Source organism: Sinocyclocheilus rhinocerous, unplaced genomic scaffold, assembly GCF_001515625.1.
Source record: "Sinocyclocheilus rhinocerous isolate Xijiao unplaced genomic scaffold, SAMN03320098_v1.1 scaffold62, whole genome shotgun sequence".
NCBI classification, from domain to species: Eukaryota; Metazoa; Chordata; class Actinopteri; order Cypriniformes; family Cyprinidae; genus Sinocyclocheilus; species Sinocyclocheilus rhinocerous.
Window position 1 is genome coordinate 2754943 of NW_015656585.1, and position 16944 is coordinate 2771886.

General features: G+C 39.1%; 1 protein-coding gene and 1 pseudogene across 1 annotated transcript in view; both read left to right on the plus strand.

Annotated features, from left to right (window-relative positions):
• Positions 1-5112, plus strand: part of LOC107720179 (arrestin domain-containing protein 3-like) — a 12921-nt gene extending 7809 nt beyond the window's left edge. The window contains exons 4-7 of the mRNA XM_016527810.1: positions 3038-3185; positions 3734-3830; positions 4403-4659; positions 4761-5112. Of these exons, the coding sequence (XP_016383296.1) occupies positions 3038-3185; positions 3734-3830; positions 4403-4659; positions 4761-5105 (847 nt within the window). The 3' untranslated portion in view covers positions 5106-5112. The remainder of the gene's footprint in view (positions 1-3037; positions 3186-3733; positions 3831-4402; positions 4660-4760) is intronic.
• The window catches only part of LOC107720217 (arrestin domain-containing protein 3-like), a 23603-nt pseudogene extending 7846 nt beyond the window's left edge, over positions 1-15757 (plus strand).
• Positions 15758-16944: the final 1187 nt, after the last annotated feature.

The following is a 16944-nucleotide window of genomic DNA, read 5'->3' on the forward strand; positions in this document are numbered from 1 at the left end:
TAGTTTGGGCAGGAGGTGGTTTGGGATGATAGTGTTAAAGGCCGAGCTGAAGTCCACGAACAGGATCCTCACATAAGTCCCTGGTCTGTCTAGATGTTGCAGAACATAATGCAGTCCCATGTTTACTGCATCGTCCACAGACCTGTTTGCTCTGTAGGCAAACTGAAGAGGATCCAGCAAGGGTCCAGTGATGTCCTTCAGGTGGGCCAGCACCAGTTTTTCAAAAGACTTCATGACCACAGACGTTAAAGCCACAGGCCTGTAGTCATTTAGTCCTGTAATTTTGGGTTTCTTTGGGATGGGGATGATGGTGGAGCGTTTGAAGCATGAAGGGACTTCGCACAGCTTCAGTGATCTGTTGAAGATCTGTGTGAAGATGGGGGCCAGCTGGTCAGCACAGGATTTCAGACAGACTGGGCCTGGTGCTTTTTTCCTTTTCTGCTTCCGGAAGACCTGGCGCACCTCGTCTTCACTGATCTGAATTGCCGGTGTGGGGGAGAGGGGGGTTGCTGGAGGTGTGAATGGTTGTGTGGAGAGGTGTTCAGAGCGGGTGTGGGGTGTTTTTTCAAACCTGTAATAAAACTCATTGAGATCGTCTGCCAGTTGTTGATTGTCTGCAGTGCTGGGGGATGGTGTCTTGTAGTTGGTGATGTCTTTCAGACCTTTCCACACTGATGCTGTGTCACTGGAAGAGAACTTAATTCTTAGCTTTTCAGAATAATTCATCTTTGCCGCTCTGATCTCCTTTTCCAGTGTGCTTGGCCTGTTTACACAAGACTTTGTCCCCCTTCCTGTAAGCATCTTCTTTGGCATGACGGATCAGTCTGAGTTTTGCAGTGAATCATGGTTTGTCATTGTTGTAAGTTAAATGAGTCCTGGTAGGAATGCACATATCTTCACAGAAACTGATATAAGATCTTACAGTTTCTGTGAGCTCATCCAGATCGTTTGCAGCAGCTTCAAAAACACTCCAATCAGTGAGGTCGAAACAGGCTTGTGAAATCCCGCTCTGTTTCATTAGTCCATTTACAGTCCTTAATACAGGTTTAGCTGATTTCAGTTTCTACCTGTAAGTATAAGATGAACCAAACAGTGATCAGAGAGCCCCAAAGCTTCCCGTGGGACAGAGTGATATGCATCCCTTATTGTTGTGTAACAGTGATCCAATATATATTACTGTCTCTGGTGGGACATGTAACATGCTGTATGTATTCTGGCAGTTCACGGGAGAGATTTGCTTTATTAAAGTCCCCGAGAATGATTAAAACAGAGTCCGGGTAATGTTGTTCTGTGTCTGTGATCTGATCAGCGAGTTTCTGTAAAGCCAGGCTCACGTGCGCTTGCGGTGGTATGTAGACACTTACGAGAATGAATGAGCAAAACTCCCGTGGCAAGTAGAAAGGCTTACAGTTAATGAAGAGCACTTCTAGATCGGGACAGCACATCTTCTTTAACACAGTTATATCTGTACAACACCTCTCATTGATGTAAAAGCATGTCACGCCGCCACGCGATTTCCCTGTTGATTCTGCATCGCAATCTGCTCTGAACAGCTGAAAGCCCGGCAGATGTAGCGCGCTGTCCGGTATGATGTCGTATATGTGACGACAATGTTCGAAAGTATCCGTTTTCAAAGTGTGCAGGATGTTAAAATTGTTTTGAAGTCGTAACATAATATTCTGCAAGTAATTGTGTGATAATTAGCCTTTATTAATCAAAACTCTGTACCTGTAAATCATACTTTGTGTGAAAGTAGTGATTCGTACATATAGGTATATAATTACGGTGTTGCAGAAATGTAGGCACGTATAGAGGCACGTATTTCCAGTGAGCCTAGGTTGGAAAAATCTAAAGAACTTTGAATATATCCCCAAGTGCAGTTGACAAAACCATCAAACGCTATGATGAAACAGGCTCTTATGAGGACCATCCCAGGAAAGGAAGACCACAAGCTACCGCTGCTGCAGAGAATACGTTTATTAGAATTACCAGCCTCAGAATCTGCCTATTAACAGCACCTCAGATTACAAATGCTTCTCAGAGTTCAAGTGGCAGACATGTTTCAACATCCACTGTTCAGAAGAGACTTTGTGAGTCAGGCCTATTGGTCAAATTGTGGCAAAGAAACCACTACTTCAGAAGAACAAAAAGCAGAAGAGAGTTGCTTGGGCCAAGAAACACAAAAAAATGGACATTTAATTAGTGAAAAACGTTCCTTTGGTCTGATGAGTGGAAATTTGAGATTTTTGTTTCTAAACGCCGTAAAGAGGGTGATCGAACGGTTCCTGAATGTGTGTATCGCACTGTGAAGCATGGAGGAGGAGTTGTGATGGTGTGGGGGTGCTTTGCTAGTGACACTTAACCAGCATGGATACCACAGCATTTTGCAGCGACATGCCATCTTTTCTGGTTTGCACTTAGTGGGGCCATCATCATTTTTCAACAGGACAATGACCCCAAACACACCTCTAGGATATGTAAGAACTATTTGTCCAAGAAGGAGCGTGATGGTGTGCTATATTAGTTGACCTGGCATCCACAATCACCCGATCTAAATCCAGTTGATATGGTTTGGGATGAGTTGGACAGGAGAGTGAAGGAAAATCAGTCATCAAGTACTCAACACCTCTGGGAACTCCTTCAAGATTGTTGGAAAACCATTCCAGGTGACTACCTTAAGAGGCTGACTGAGTGAATGCCAAGAGTGTGCAAAGCTGTCATCAAAGCAAAAGGTGGCTACTTTGAAGAATCGAGGGAAAAAAAAAAAGATTATAGGTTATTTAACATTTTTGTTGACTACAAAATTCCATATTTGTTCTTTCAATTTCAATGTCTTCAGTATTAATATATAATGTTGAAAACAATAAAAAAAAAAAAAATAAAAAAACTGAATAACAAGGGGTGTCCAAACTTTTGACTGAAAGTGTGTGTGTATATATCTGTACTTTTTGCTAATGCATATGTACTGTTTATATGACATATTAAACACTGTAATGCTTGTCAGAAACTAAATAGTTTTATATTTCCATAATTTCAGAAATATGCCTCCATCTTTTAAAGGATTTCATGGCTGGGTTAAGTATGTCTTGACAGTAAAGCTGAGCAGGCCTTGGAAGTCAACATCTGCTACACATACAGAATTAACCTTTGTGCTGAGAAATTATGGGACCGAAGATCACTTACTGGTATGAATTACAATACCATGTTTGACTCATCTATTGATTCACATTAATAAAGAGATCAGTTAATGCAATTAGTCCCAATAAGCTGTATATAGTATATAGTGAATTAAGAATGGCTAAGGGGCATGGCTAATGAGTGGCTAATTGTTTTTATAAAATGTTTGTTCCATCAGGTATTTATTTTGTTCATAAAGTAAACACAGCAGCAATATATTATTATTATTATTAATATTATTAATTTCAAAACAGAATAAATCTTATTCATCCACCAAGCAATGTAATTCGGATAGCAGCATGTTTGCCAAGCAACACATAGTGGCACAGTAAAACTGATGTAAAGAGATCACAGGTATGTGTTTCCAGAGTAATTTACAATGGCTTTGAACACGGCTCAGCCAATCATAATCAAGGACTGGATCTATCTGGTTTATAAACTGTCATCAGAACTCCAGTAATGCGATTTAAAGTATGTGTCTGTGATTTAAAACTTAGAGGAAGTTAATGTCATTTTAGTTCACTCGATTCAATATGTTGTTGTTTTTTTCATACAGCAACCACAATCTGGCACACAAGACAAGAGGATGAAACTTTTTGGCTCAGGAAAAATGTCAATGACTGTAACAGCTGAAAAAACTGGCTATATGCAAGGTGATCATGTCACATGTGTAGCTCTCTGTCAAAGCTACTTAAACTGAAGACACTAGCCTGCAGTGTCAATTGTTGGGTTTCCATTAACACATTTTGAGATATTGCATAAAAATTCTGAGAGTTACCAAGGAACATGCAAATAACATTTTCCAAATTTGTATAAAAAAATGTATGTTCACTTATAATGCATAAATTTTTTATTAGATATGAAGACATGGGCATAAACTACGATAGAAAAACATTTGCTGAGAAGACTGATTAATCTGCATTAAAAAAGTAATGCAGCTAATAAAGACTAATAATTTGCTCAGGGACGAAAATAACAGCAGAGCAATATCTTCTTATAGCATCTCAAACTCTAGTCATTCTCAAGTGAAAGACTGATCAAAATTAGTTGACATCACTTTCCATTGATATTCAGCTACTGTGTTCTTCTAAACACACTGGATATCTGTGTGTCATCTCTAAATAATTTTTACATAATTTAAATTTGCAACTTGTATAGAAACACTATAGTGTATATATATTTTTTTATTGTTGTATGTTGTCTCTAATTGTAATAATTTATGCAGGTGAAACAATCAGAGTTTTTGTCGACATTGACAACTCTTCATCTCGTGACGTCAAGCTAAAGTACGGCCTCAAGCAGCAACAGACATTCATCGCTGGCAAAAGCACTAATAGAGGATTCAAGTATATAGTCAAAGAGACTAGAGATCGCATCCCTTCTGGAGAAAAGTCAAAATTCATAGTGGACATGACCCTTCCACATGACCTGACTGTCACCATTGAAAACTGCAGAATTCTAAAAGTGCAGTATGAACTCAAGGTGCTATTTTGTCTTCTGTAGTATTGCCATATTTAAAGCAATAGTTCAGTTTAACAAGACTTTCTATCATAGAGTAAAGCAAAAACATGATTATCTTTCAGGTGTATCTGGATGTGTCTTTTGCATCAGATCCAGAAGTCAAATTTCCTGTGGTCATTCTTCCAGCTGAACAACAGTGTCCTCCATGGCAAGGCCCACCTGGAGGATTCCAGCCATATCCACCACCTCAGCCTAACCTTGTGCCTATTCCTGGTGAACTACCTCCTCCACCTGCAGGACTTTACCCCAATCTGTATGACCCTACAGTGCTGCCCTATCCAGGAGCTGCTGCAGGGGTCTATCCAAATCCACATGCCATCCAGCCTGGTTTCCATCCGGCTCCTTCTGCACCAGTTTATGATCCAAATCAAAGTACTAAAGAATCCTCTCCTAATGTGCCTTATTAGTCTCCTTCGCCAGCCAAACCTCTGAGCACCATTTATGCTGTCAATGAGAACTTAATGTCTGCATGCCTTCTATCTGCAAGCTCATTGCCTATTGTTGTGCATTTTAAATGAACACTCCACTATTTTTGAAAATAGGCTCATTTTCCAACTCCCCTAGAGTTAAACAGTTGAGTTTTACCGTTTTCGAATCCATTCAGCCGATCTCCGGGTCTGGCGGTAGCACTTTTATCTGTAGCTTAGCATAGATCATTGAATCTGATTAGACCGTTAACATCTCGCTCAAAAATGACCAAAGAGTTTCTATATTTTTCCTATTTAAAACTTGACTCTTCTGTAGGCACATCGTGTACTAAGACCGACAGAAAATGAAAAGTTGTTATTTTCAAGGCGATATGGCTAGATATGCGTAATATCATTGCGCCTGCTGCACCCATGGTACGGCAGCAAAGTTCCTTGATTATTACACGGGAATGAGAGTATAGTTCTTAGCCATATCGGCATAGAAAATCACAACTTTTCATCTTCCGTCGGTCTTAGTACACGATGTAACTACAGAAGAGTCAAGTTTTAAATAGGAAAAATATAGAAACTCTTTGGTCATTTTTGAGCGAGATGATAACGGTCTAATCAGATTCAATGATCTATGCTAAGCTACAGCTAAAAGTGCTACCACCAGACCCGGAGATTGGCTGAATGGATTCGAAAACGGTAAAACTCAACTGTTTAACTCTAGGGGAGTTGGAAAATGAGCCTATTTTCAAAAATAGTGGAGTGTTCCTTTAAGCTTAGCACATTTTTCATTTCACAGGGAATGTATAGACCTTATGTAGCCCTGCCCCTTTTCAGAACTGCACTCATTGTCTTCTGTCTTCAGTTCATTTACACAGCATAAGGCTAAGATCTTATGGATTTATGTATGAACCGCTCATTTTAAAATGTTCCCGGTCTACTGACATTTATGACACCTGTTTCAAACATTTTAGTGGTCTTGATCATTTTATGTTGACTTTACAATAAGTAAATCCACTTCACCAGCTAATTACTCTTTGGCATACAGAGCTACTGCAAAACAAGTTTAAACACAACATTCTAAAGATCGCTGCTTATGCTTGCTTGTTTCTCTGTAGCATAAGGTCTATAAGCAGCAGTTCTTGATAATGAAAAATATACCCTTTATCTCTAACCACTCCTAGTGAAACATATATTGATAGTACTGCACTTGTATTGATACCGTGTTGTTTTGAAAATATTGCAGCTTTTTCTTAGTACTGTACTGCATTTGCACTTTTGACCTCCATCCATGATGAAATAAAGCAAGAGGCCGTGGTTTACCATGGCTTCACAGGGCTTATCGCTTTTATAAAACGGTTATAAATTCCATATATATAGTAAGGTTTCACAAAATAAAACGGAGCAAATAAAGTGTAGAGATGAAGGCAGCCGGATGGTCGTGGGCCCAGCTGAAGAGAGTCGCCCAAAACCGAGTCCGCTGGAAAACGTCTCCAGGTTACATATATTCAGTTTATGTTAAAGTAAACTGAAAATTATAAAACCCTGTGGAATAGCCAATGTTACGCAATGTTCAAAGATTGCTAACCAGGCAATTGTAGGAAGCGTCACACCCTCAACCCATCTTTTATTTCACAGGAATGTCAATTCTGCTTTAGTCAGGCAAACGAGAGGAGCCTCCCAGCTGCGCTGTATTTGAATGTCTAGTGTACAGACGTAGAAAATAAAATGTCAAAATCCATCAAAAAGCTCAGTCTTCACTATGACCCAATTAATGAAAGCAATACTTTTACTAGTGGGGATATTGTGGAGGGATGACTTGTTTTGGAAATAACCAAAGAAATAAAGGTGGACAGTTTGTTTGTAAAGCTGACGGGGGATGCAAATGTGAGCTGGACTACCAACAAAACAACCTATAATGACCATGAAAGATACTTTAAACTAAGGCAATATTTCATTCAAGAGAGCTCAAAGAAAGGTGAGGTTGCACAATATAGACAACTTTAAATATAAAAAATTATACAATTATTATTAATAGTAGTAGTATTAAATTACTATATAAATAAAATAATACACACAATGTACACATATAGAGGTGTGCATTCATAAACAAGACAGATGCAAAATAAATGCTCAGTGAACTTGCAAAATAAAAAAAAAGAAGTTGGTTTGCAGTAAAGAAATTGTGTAATAAAAATGTGAAGCACTAATAACTGACTACTTTTATTTCTTGCTGTAATGTCTACAGGACAATGTGAAAAGAATAAAATTCTTATAAATAGAGAGACTTGTAAGTAAATTGGTTTCATATACCTTGCATAACTAATTTACTAATATACCTAAGTAAACTGCATAAAAAAAATAAATTACATAAAACACTTATTTTATAATTTACATGAAACCTGAAAAGATTGTTTGCTGATAGTGAACTAAATATGCGTGTTGGAAAAACTCTATTATAACCCATATTAACATGCCTTATTGTTCATCAGATGGACCAATGATTAGGCCAGGAAGTCATGTTTTTCCATTCAGATTTCAGCTGCCTCAACAGTGAGTGATACTACTGATGTGCTTTTCAAAATCTTCATCTTCAATTGTAGTTGCTCTTTAATGTGTAAACATGTGCACAGTAAAATAATATTCGGCAGGTGTCATTCACAGCCACAATATACAGAACAAGTGAGTAAATAAACAAGAGCATAAAACTGTCCATAAAAATTCTGCTTTCTTCCAGTTCCCAATCAGTTATAACATGAAAGTAAAATTGACCCACAAATCATTATCATTCTACGAAAAAGCAGATGTAAATCATATTAATTGCTTATTATTCTAGACTATTTGCTTTAATAATACTGTATGCAAGTTTTTGTTTTTTTAAGTAGTAAATTATAGTATATACAGGTATGTTAACTTATTCAGAATAAATAAATAAATACATGTTTGTGTGTAATATTTATATTATATTTTGTGTGTGTGTGTGTGTGTGTGTGTGTGTACATACACCCTACCAGTCAAAAGTTTGGACACACCTTCTCTGTGCTTTAGACCATCAGCTGTCTTGTGCAGAGAAAGTGTGAGTCAATAGCCCTATTAGTGCTACTACAGCTACTGTATAAAATTCAAATTCATCAAGTAAAAAGAATAGACAGTCCATCATTACTTTAAGAAATGAAAGTCAGTCAATATGAAAAATCTCAATAAATTTGAATGTACCCCGAAGTGCAGCTGCCAAAACCATCAAACGCTATGATTTAACTGGCTCTCATGAGGACCGTTCCTCTGCTGCAGAGGATAAGTTTATTAGAATTACCAGCCTCAGAATCCGCCTATAGACAGCACCTCAAATTGAACTCAGCAGACATATTTCCACTGTTCAGAGCAGACTCTGTGAGTCAGGCCTTCATGGTTGAATTGTTTGGGCTAAGAAACACAAGGAATGGACATTAGATTAGTGGAAAACTGTCCTTTGGTCTGATGAGTGCAAATTGGAGATTTTTGGTTCTAACCACCATGTCTTTGTTAGACGTAGAGAGGGTGAACGAATAATTCCTGAATGTTCCTAGCAGGCACATAATGTCATGAAATGTTGATATTTGGTTGCGACATTGGGTGATCAAAATTTGATGTCAATTCAATGTTTAATGTCAATGTTAATTTGATGTCCAATACCAACATCAGCTGACACTGATATTTGTTGTTTTTAGGTTGTGTAACCAAAATCCAAAAGTCAATGCCAAATTAGTGTCAAATACTGACGTCAACCCAATTTTCATTCTCAACCAAAATGCAACGTCAACCTGACGTTATATTGACATCCTGTGCCTGCTGGGTTTGGTTCCCACTGTGAAGCATGGAGAAGGAGGTGTGGGGGTGCTTTGTGGTGACACTGTTGGTGACTTAACAGTACCACAGAATTTTGCAACGACATGCCATCACATCTGGTTTGCCCTTATGCCGAGTTCACACTGCACGATTTTCAAACTCGTCGGATCGCGGTTGTTTTCACACTGCGTGACTATCTGGGGTAGCATTCAGTTGCTGTTGTGTTCACATTGCACGATGGATCGGCGACAGGGGGTTTCACACTGCATGACTTCACAATAGGAAGAATCGCCGACAGCTCTGTCTGGTCTGCAAACTACGTTTCACAACAAAACACGCGAGAAGTGATAAGGAAATAACGCGAGAACCCGCGTGCGTCAGACCGGAGTTCTCGCAAGCAAGAGTGTAATTATTAAAAAAAATATATATATATAGCCCGCAAATGGTCTGTGAGCTGATTTCCAGCTACAAGGAGAAAAAGAAAAACAGATTATGCAGGAGGGAGATGCAGGGAACAGGGATTGGGTGTTCTGCAAAGAGAGTTGGAGGTAAATAATTTTGCAGTAACTGTTATGCTGATGTTGTGGCTGGTCAAGCAAATGTTAGTGCTTGTTTCTGTATGATATAATTATATAAATTATATTAATATAAATATATACATGACGTATGCTGAACTCATACGTCATCCTCCCAGAGCTGCTTCCGTGTACAACTGTTGGTGCAAGCTAGATTAAAGTGATTATTAAAAAGACCATTTTTAATATAAATCCGACTGGATTCGTCTGAAAGAAGAAAGTCATATACACCTAGGACAGTGGTTCCCAAACCTTTCCTGGAGGCCCCCCTGCCCTGCACCTTTTGTATGTCACCCTTATCTAACACACCTGATTCCACTCATCAGCTCGTTAGTAGAGAGTGCAAGAACTAAATTGGGTGTGTCTGATTAGGTAGACATACAAAATGTGCAGGGCAGGGGGTCCTCCAGGACAGGTTTGGGAACCACTGACCTAGGATGACTTGAGGGTTAGATAAAGCGAGATGAACATCACGGAGCGCTAAACATTCTGTGCAGTGTGTGTTTCATTCATACTCGAAGCCGGAGGGCGCTCTCGCGCAGAAAGTCGTCCAGCTATCGCTGTATGAAAACAGTTGTTTTCAGAAAAACAGAAACGTTTGGAACCATGAAGACATTAAATATACGATTGCGACAATATGGTTTATTTGTGTTTGTCAAGTCATCTCCAGGTAATAAATAAAGTATATGAACAATGCAGTGCTAACGTCTCTAGGTTATGTATGTAACCATGGTTCCCCAAGGGAACGAGACGCTGTGTCGAGATTCGCTTTGGGAACGCCCCTGCGTGACCGCGTTCTGAAGCACGTGTAAAATCAGTCCAATGGAGCAGCGAGACGTCACGAGCAGGGTGACGTGAGCGCCAGGAAGTATAAAAGCGCATCCGGCAGAGCGCAAGTTAGCTTCGATGAAGTAGCGCCTGGAGGGATGCAGGGAGTATGGCAAAGAGACGCAGCGTCTCGTTCCCTCGGGGAACCATGGTTACATACGTAACCTAGAGACGTTCCCCTTCAGGAACTCGAGCTGCGTCGAGATTTGCTTTGGGAACGCCCTTGCGTGACCGCGTTCTGAAGCACGTGTCAAATCAGCCCAATGGAGCAGCGAGACGTCACGAGCCTGAGAGAGGAGGTCCCTCCTGATCGGAATCTCCAGCGGAGAGCCGTCGAGGAGGGACACCAGGTCCGAGAACCATACTCGGGCCGGCCAGAATGGGGCTACTAGCAACAGACGGACCCCATCCCGGCCATTGATGTAGGAGACCACCGATGTGTTGTCTGTGCAGACAAGCACACGATGTCCCCTTAGGTCTGGAAGGAAGTGTGTCAGAGCTCGAAACACGGCCAGAATCTCCAGGCAGTTGATGTGCCAAGTGAAATGATGGTCTTCCCACAGACCCTGGGCAGAGCGGCCGCTCATGACCGCCCCCCAACCCGTGAGAGAGGCATCTGTCGTTAGCGTTACACGATGACCTTGATCATGCGAAGCGGATTCCCCCTCGGGGAAATTCCCTTGGTTCTGAGCCACCACTGCAAGGGTCTCATGTACAGCAGGCCAAAAGGTATCACGTTGGACGCTGCTGCCATCAGGCCCAACAGCCTTTGAAATTGTTTGACAGTGAGTGATTGGCCTTCTCTTACTCTCCTGACTGTCGTGAGGATTGACTCAATTCGAGCAGGAGACAAACGTGCCTGCATCGAGGTTGAGTCCCACACCACGCCTAAATAAGTGGTTCTCTGTAGTGGAGAAAGTACACTCTTCTTGGCGTTTAGTCTTAACCCCAGCTCTCTCATATGGGCGAGGACGACATCTCGATGCCGAGCCGCCATCTGCTCCGATTGAGCTAGTATTAACCAATCGTCGATGTAATTGAGTATGTGCATGCCCTGGAGTCGCAGAGGAGCCAGAGCAGCATCCACACACTTCGTGAAAGTGCGGGGTGAGAGTGACAGGCCAAAGGGAAGAACTCGATTTTGGTATGCTTCGCCCCCGAAAGCAAACCTCAGGAACTTCCAGTGTTGATGAAAGATGGAAACATGGAAATAAGCGTCTTTGAGATCTATCTTAACAAACCAGTCCTCGGACCGGATTTGAGATACTATCTGCTTGATCTCGCTGCTCCATTGGACTGATTTTACACGTGCTTCAGAACGCGGTCACGCAGGGGCCCAAAAGCGAATCTCGACGCAGCTCGAGTTCCTGAAGGGGAACTGACATAGCATTTATTAAAGTATTGAAACTATTCTGCCTTATTATTATGTGATAAAAAAGTGTTTGTAGTATATAAACAAATCATTATTATTGGTTATTGTCCAGCAGTTATCTGATTTCTAAGCCAATTAAAAGCTAGAAATGAGAGAAAAATTAAAGTTGCCTATACACTACCAGTCAAAAGTTTTTTAACAGTAAGATTGTTCATGTTTTTTAAAGAAGTCTCTTCTGTTCACCAAGCCTGATGAATAAATGCAGGCTTGGTGAGCAGATGATGGCTACGCCCCTGGTTACAATGTATGGACAAAAACAACTGAAACTTTTTTTTTTCTTTTTGAAATTCAGAATATATTTGTTTGTGTGCTGCAGAAAAACCAAACAGTGTGTTGGTGATTTTTGAGTAAAATATCCCTGTAATTTTTACAAAATTTTTAAGTCCTTTTTATTTTGTGGTAAAATATTTTATAACAATACTGGTTTCAGACATTCTACCAAAGAGTAAAGCAAAAACATGATTGTTTTTCAGGTCTCTCTGGATGTGTCTTTTGCAGCAGATCCAGCAGTCCGATTTCCTGTGGTTATTCTTCCACCTGAACAACAGTTTCCTCCCTAGTTCTAATGTCTTGGTGCCAGATGCCACAGGACACATTCAGAGGTCTTATGGAGTCCGTGCCTCAAAGTATCAGAGCTGTTTTGACAGCACGAGGGGAACCTACAGTTTTAATGTTGTGGCTGATCGATGTAAGCCTACAGCAGATAAACTTGCAAGTGATCTGAAAAGATCTGAATCCTCTAATAAAATACTCCTCAGTATTCTTTATGCTTCACCTCCTCATGCCATCTTTTACAAAGGATGGTACTGAAGCTGCATACATATATTTTCTCAAATTGGGTCTCTATCCCCGGAGTCAGGAGTTCTTATTGACATCCTAAGAAGATTTGGCATGAAACAGAAATTGTGGCTGACTTGTCTCTCCTATGTGACATATTTCTGAACGAAACAGCTTTTTAAACAAGAAAAAAAATTGTAGAATGTAAATAATTTTTTGTCCATTAGGAATTGATTAGACTGTTGATAGTGGCCACTGCAAACTAAATAAACGATAATTTCAAGTGAGTAACAGGTTGCTGGAGGGGAGTGATTGAAACTCATCTGGTCTTTGGACAACTTTATTGCCCAACCTTCACTCCAGTGCACACGTCATCAGAAAAGATATGAGCGGTGGGAATGTTAATATTTTTTGATTAAAGATTATGAGGACATGTAAATAAATAAATACATAAATAAATAAATAAATAAATACAATTATGTGCATGTATACATCATTTGTAATAAAAACTTCAACATTCCATTAAAAAAAAAAAGAATTGCTCATTCTTATTTCATGGAGATTTTAAAATACTTTCAAAATTATTTGCAACAGTTGATTGATTATCCAGCAACAGCTGGATACGCATATCTACACTCAAAATTACAGAAGTCGGGAATCAGGAATATCTGAATCATGAAGGCATCATTATTGGCCATTAAAAAGGTAAGCATACTAGTAATAATTGGTGTGATACTCTGTTGTCCAGGATGACATACTAAATGCTGCACTTCAAGCTGACAAGTGAACCTGTAAACACTATTGTGTGTATGCATAATCTTACTTTTTTTGTATAAATGTTTTGCTCATCTCTTGCTACATCCTTATTAAAGATAAGATTCATCTTCTGTTGTGGTAAACAAGCAGGTCCCTCGGCCAATCAGGACTCCATCTATCACTGTGAACTCTGAACTGAAAGATCAGTGCTGACCAGGCAGGTGTATGAAGTGGCACTCCCTCAAAAATATATTTTTTTTGAGTGACCTTTGTCACTCCTGCTTCACTCATGAGAACAGGAAGAACCAGCATGTAGTTGTCTTTGAATATTTAGTCTAGTGTGCATACGTACATACAACATTTTTTTTTTTAAATGTCAGGCTGCATCAAAGAGCTCAGTCTTCGTTATGACCCAATTAATGAAAGCAATATTTATACTAGTAGGGATAATGTAGAGGGACGAGTTATTTTGGAAGTAACCAAAGAAATAAAAGTGGACAGTTTTGTTGTGAAGCTGACGGGGGACGCAAAGGTACGCTGGACTGAAAAATCCGGCGATGATGAAAGAACCTACCGTGACCATGAGAGATACTTCAAACTAAAGCAATACTTCATTCAAGAGAGCTCAAAGAAAGGTGACATTGTGTGCAAGATATACATAAATATCTATAAAATATATTAAAAATTGAATTACTAGTATCATTAGTATAGTATTAGTGTTTAAATTATTATATAAATAGAATAATACACATACGTATTATGCAAAATAAATGCCAACAGTAAACTTACAAGTCAAAGTCGGGACAGATTATGTTTGAAAAATAGATGTTTGCAGTAAAGAATAAAGAAATAATGAAGAATAATAATGGATAAAATACATTTCTTGCTGTGATGTCTACAGGACAAGAACAAAGGAATACCACTCTTGTAAGCGGAGAAACCTGTAAGTAAGAGTTTTCATATACCTTTCAGACATATAAGTCATATGAATCCTGAAAAGATCGTTTGCTAACAGTAGACCAGCGAAGCTTCATTACAACTCTCTTGTAACTCATGCTGTACTAATGCCTTATGTTCCTCAGATGGATCAGTGATTAGGCCAGGAAGGCATATTTTTCTATTCAGATTTCAGCTGCCTCAACAGTCAGTGATACTATTGAAGAATTCCTTTCTTTCAACATACATCTTCAATGACATTTGTTCTTTATTGTGTAAATATGTGCATACAGTGAACTAATAACAATATGTGATTAACACCCCATAAACTCAATGTACAGAACATCAGTATGTTATGATATTAAAAGCAAAACTTAACCGCCAAATCATCACCATCCTCTAAAACAAATATTAAAAAAGGGCCAGTCATATTGTTTGCATATTTTTAAACATTTGCTTTAATAAAACCATATTATTTGCTTATTATTCTAAATTATAAACATTAAATGTAATTTTAAAAAATCAATAAATTGTACATGTGCTAATTGTTATTCTGAATACATTAAAAACCTATTATTATGCATGTGACAATGGACTTATTTTCTAATATATATGTATTGCATACATGACCACATAATGCACTACAGCACTTTTCAGTCATTTGTGAGACACTATTTTAATCTCTAATTTCAGAAATATGCCTCCATCTTTTACATACATTCATGGCTGGGTGAAGTATGTCTTTATGGTAAAACTGAAGAGGCCACTGACGCCAACATCTTTTAAACATCTGGAATTATCCTTTGTGCCCAGAAATGATGCGACCAATGATCATTTACTGGTATGAATTATAATTCTATAATATAACATTAATTAATTATAATTTGATTCTTAGGCACTTATCTATTGATTCACATAAATAAAGAGATGATGTAACTGCTTTACTGTCATCAGAACACACGTAATGAGATTTGCTTGTGACCTATAGAGGAATTTGAATGTGATATTAGTTTAGTTATTTAAATATGTTTGTTTGTTTGTTTGTTTGTTTCATACAGCAACCACAATCTGGCACACAAGACAAAAGGATGAAACTATTCAGCTCAGGAAAATGTCACTCACTGTATCAACAGACAAAACTGGCTATATGCAAGGTGATGTCGTCATAGCTCTCAAGCGCAACTGTCAAAGCCGCCTGAACTGAAGACACTAGCCTGCAATGTCAAAGCAGCTATTTTATTATTGATGTATGTTATCTCTATTTTCTTATTATTGATGCAGGTGAAACAATCAGAGTTTTTGTCGACATTGACAACTCTTCATCTCGTGACGTCAAGCTAAAGTACAGCCTCAAGCAGCAACAGACGTTCATCGCTGGCATAAGAAATAAAAGAGGATTAAAATACATAATCGAAGAGACTAGAGATCGCATCCCATCTGGAGAAAAGTCTAAATGCATAGTTAACATGAAACTTCCACATGACCTGACTGTCACCATTGAAAACTGCAGATGAACAACAGTGTCCTCCATGGCAAGGCCCACCTGGAGGATTCCAGCCATATCCACCACCTCAGCCTAACCTTGTGCCTATTCCTGGTGAACTACCTCCTCCACCTGCAGGACTTTATGACCCTACAGTGCTGCCCCACTCAGGAGCTGCTGCAGGGATCTATCCAAATCCACATGCCATTCAGCCTGGTTTCCATCTGTTTCCATCTGCACCAGTTTATGATCCAAAGCACTAAATAATCCTCTCCAAAAGTGCCTTATTAGTGTCCTTTACCAGCCAGACTTGTGCTGTGTCAATGAGAACTTCATGGCTTTATCTGCATGCCTTCAAGCTCAGGTGCCCTTTACATTGTGCCTTATAAACTCTAATCACTACTAAAACTTATTTTGATGATATTACTGCAGTTTTGTTGATACTGTGTTCTTTTCAGAACATATCGCAGCTTATCTGTTTGTGCTTTTAACCTCCGTCCATAATGAAATAATCTATCGACTGTAACCACTGTTTGTTTGTATGAGATTCTTCACCAAAGTTATGATCATTATTTTCAAGTAAGACTGTAACAAGTCTGAACAAATATCTATGAAAATAAAAGAGGATTGCTCCACTGTGCTACAGTAATGGATTAAAATTCTCACAAATAATCCCAAGAGAAACTACTACATCACAAATCACCAGACACCAAATAGCCTACCTTAACCCCCTGCTTAAATCTTTGTCTCACATGTTAAGTCCAAGTTTTAAAATAAACTAAACTTGAAACTCTCAAACATCTTAATATCAAAACCCAAAACGTCTTGCATTTTACTAGGTGGGGATGTGTCTGTTTCGCTTTAGGTAAATTCAAATGAGAATTTGAACAAATATCTCCACCTTCAACTCCACTGCACACAAAGGAAAATTTTAAGTTACTGTTCTCCAACAAACCCCTAGAGGGCAGCAGAAACCAGCGTAACTCGTTCACACACGCGCGACTAAAGCAAGACACAGAGGGACGCAAGAGTTTGTGCAGCCGCTAGGTGGCGCATACATTTTCATAACTGAACCATACTGTAGATCTATAGCAGATAAATGCAAGTGAAATTACCTAATACTGATCCTTGTGCCATCAAAGGTGCTACTGAAGCTGCATATACCATGGAAAAGAGAATTTACACAACGTTTAACACAAACCCATTTAAACAGGAATC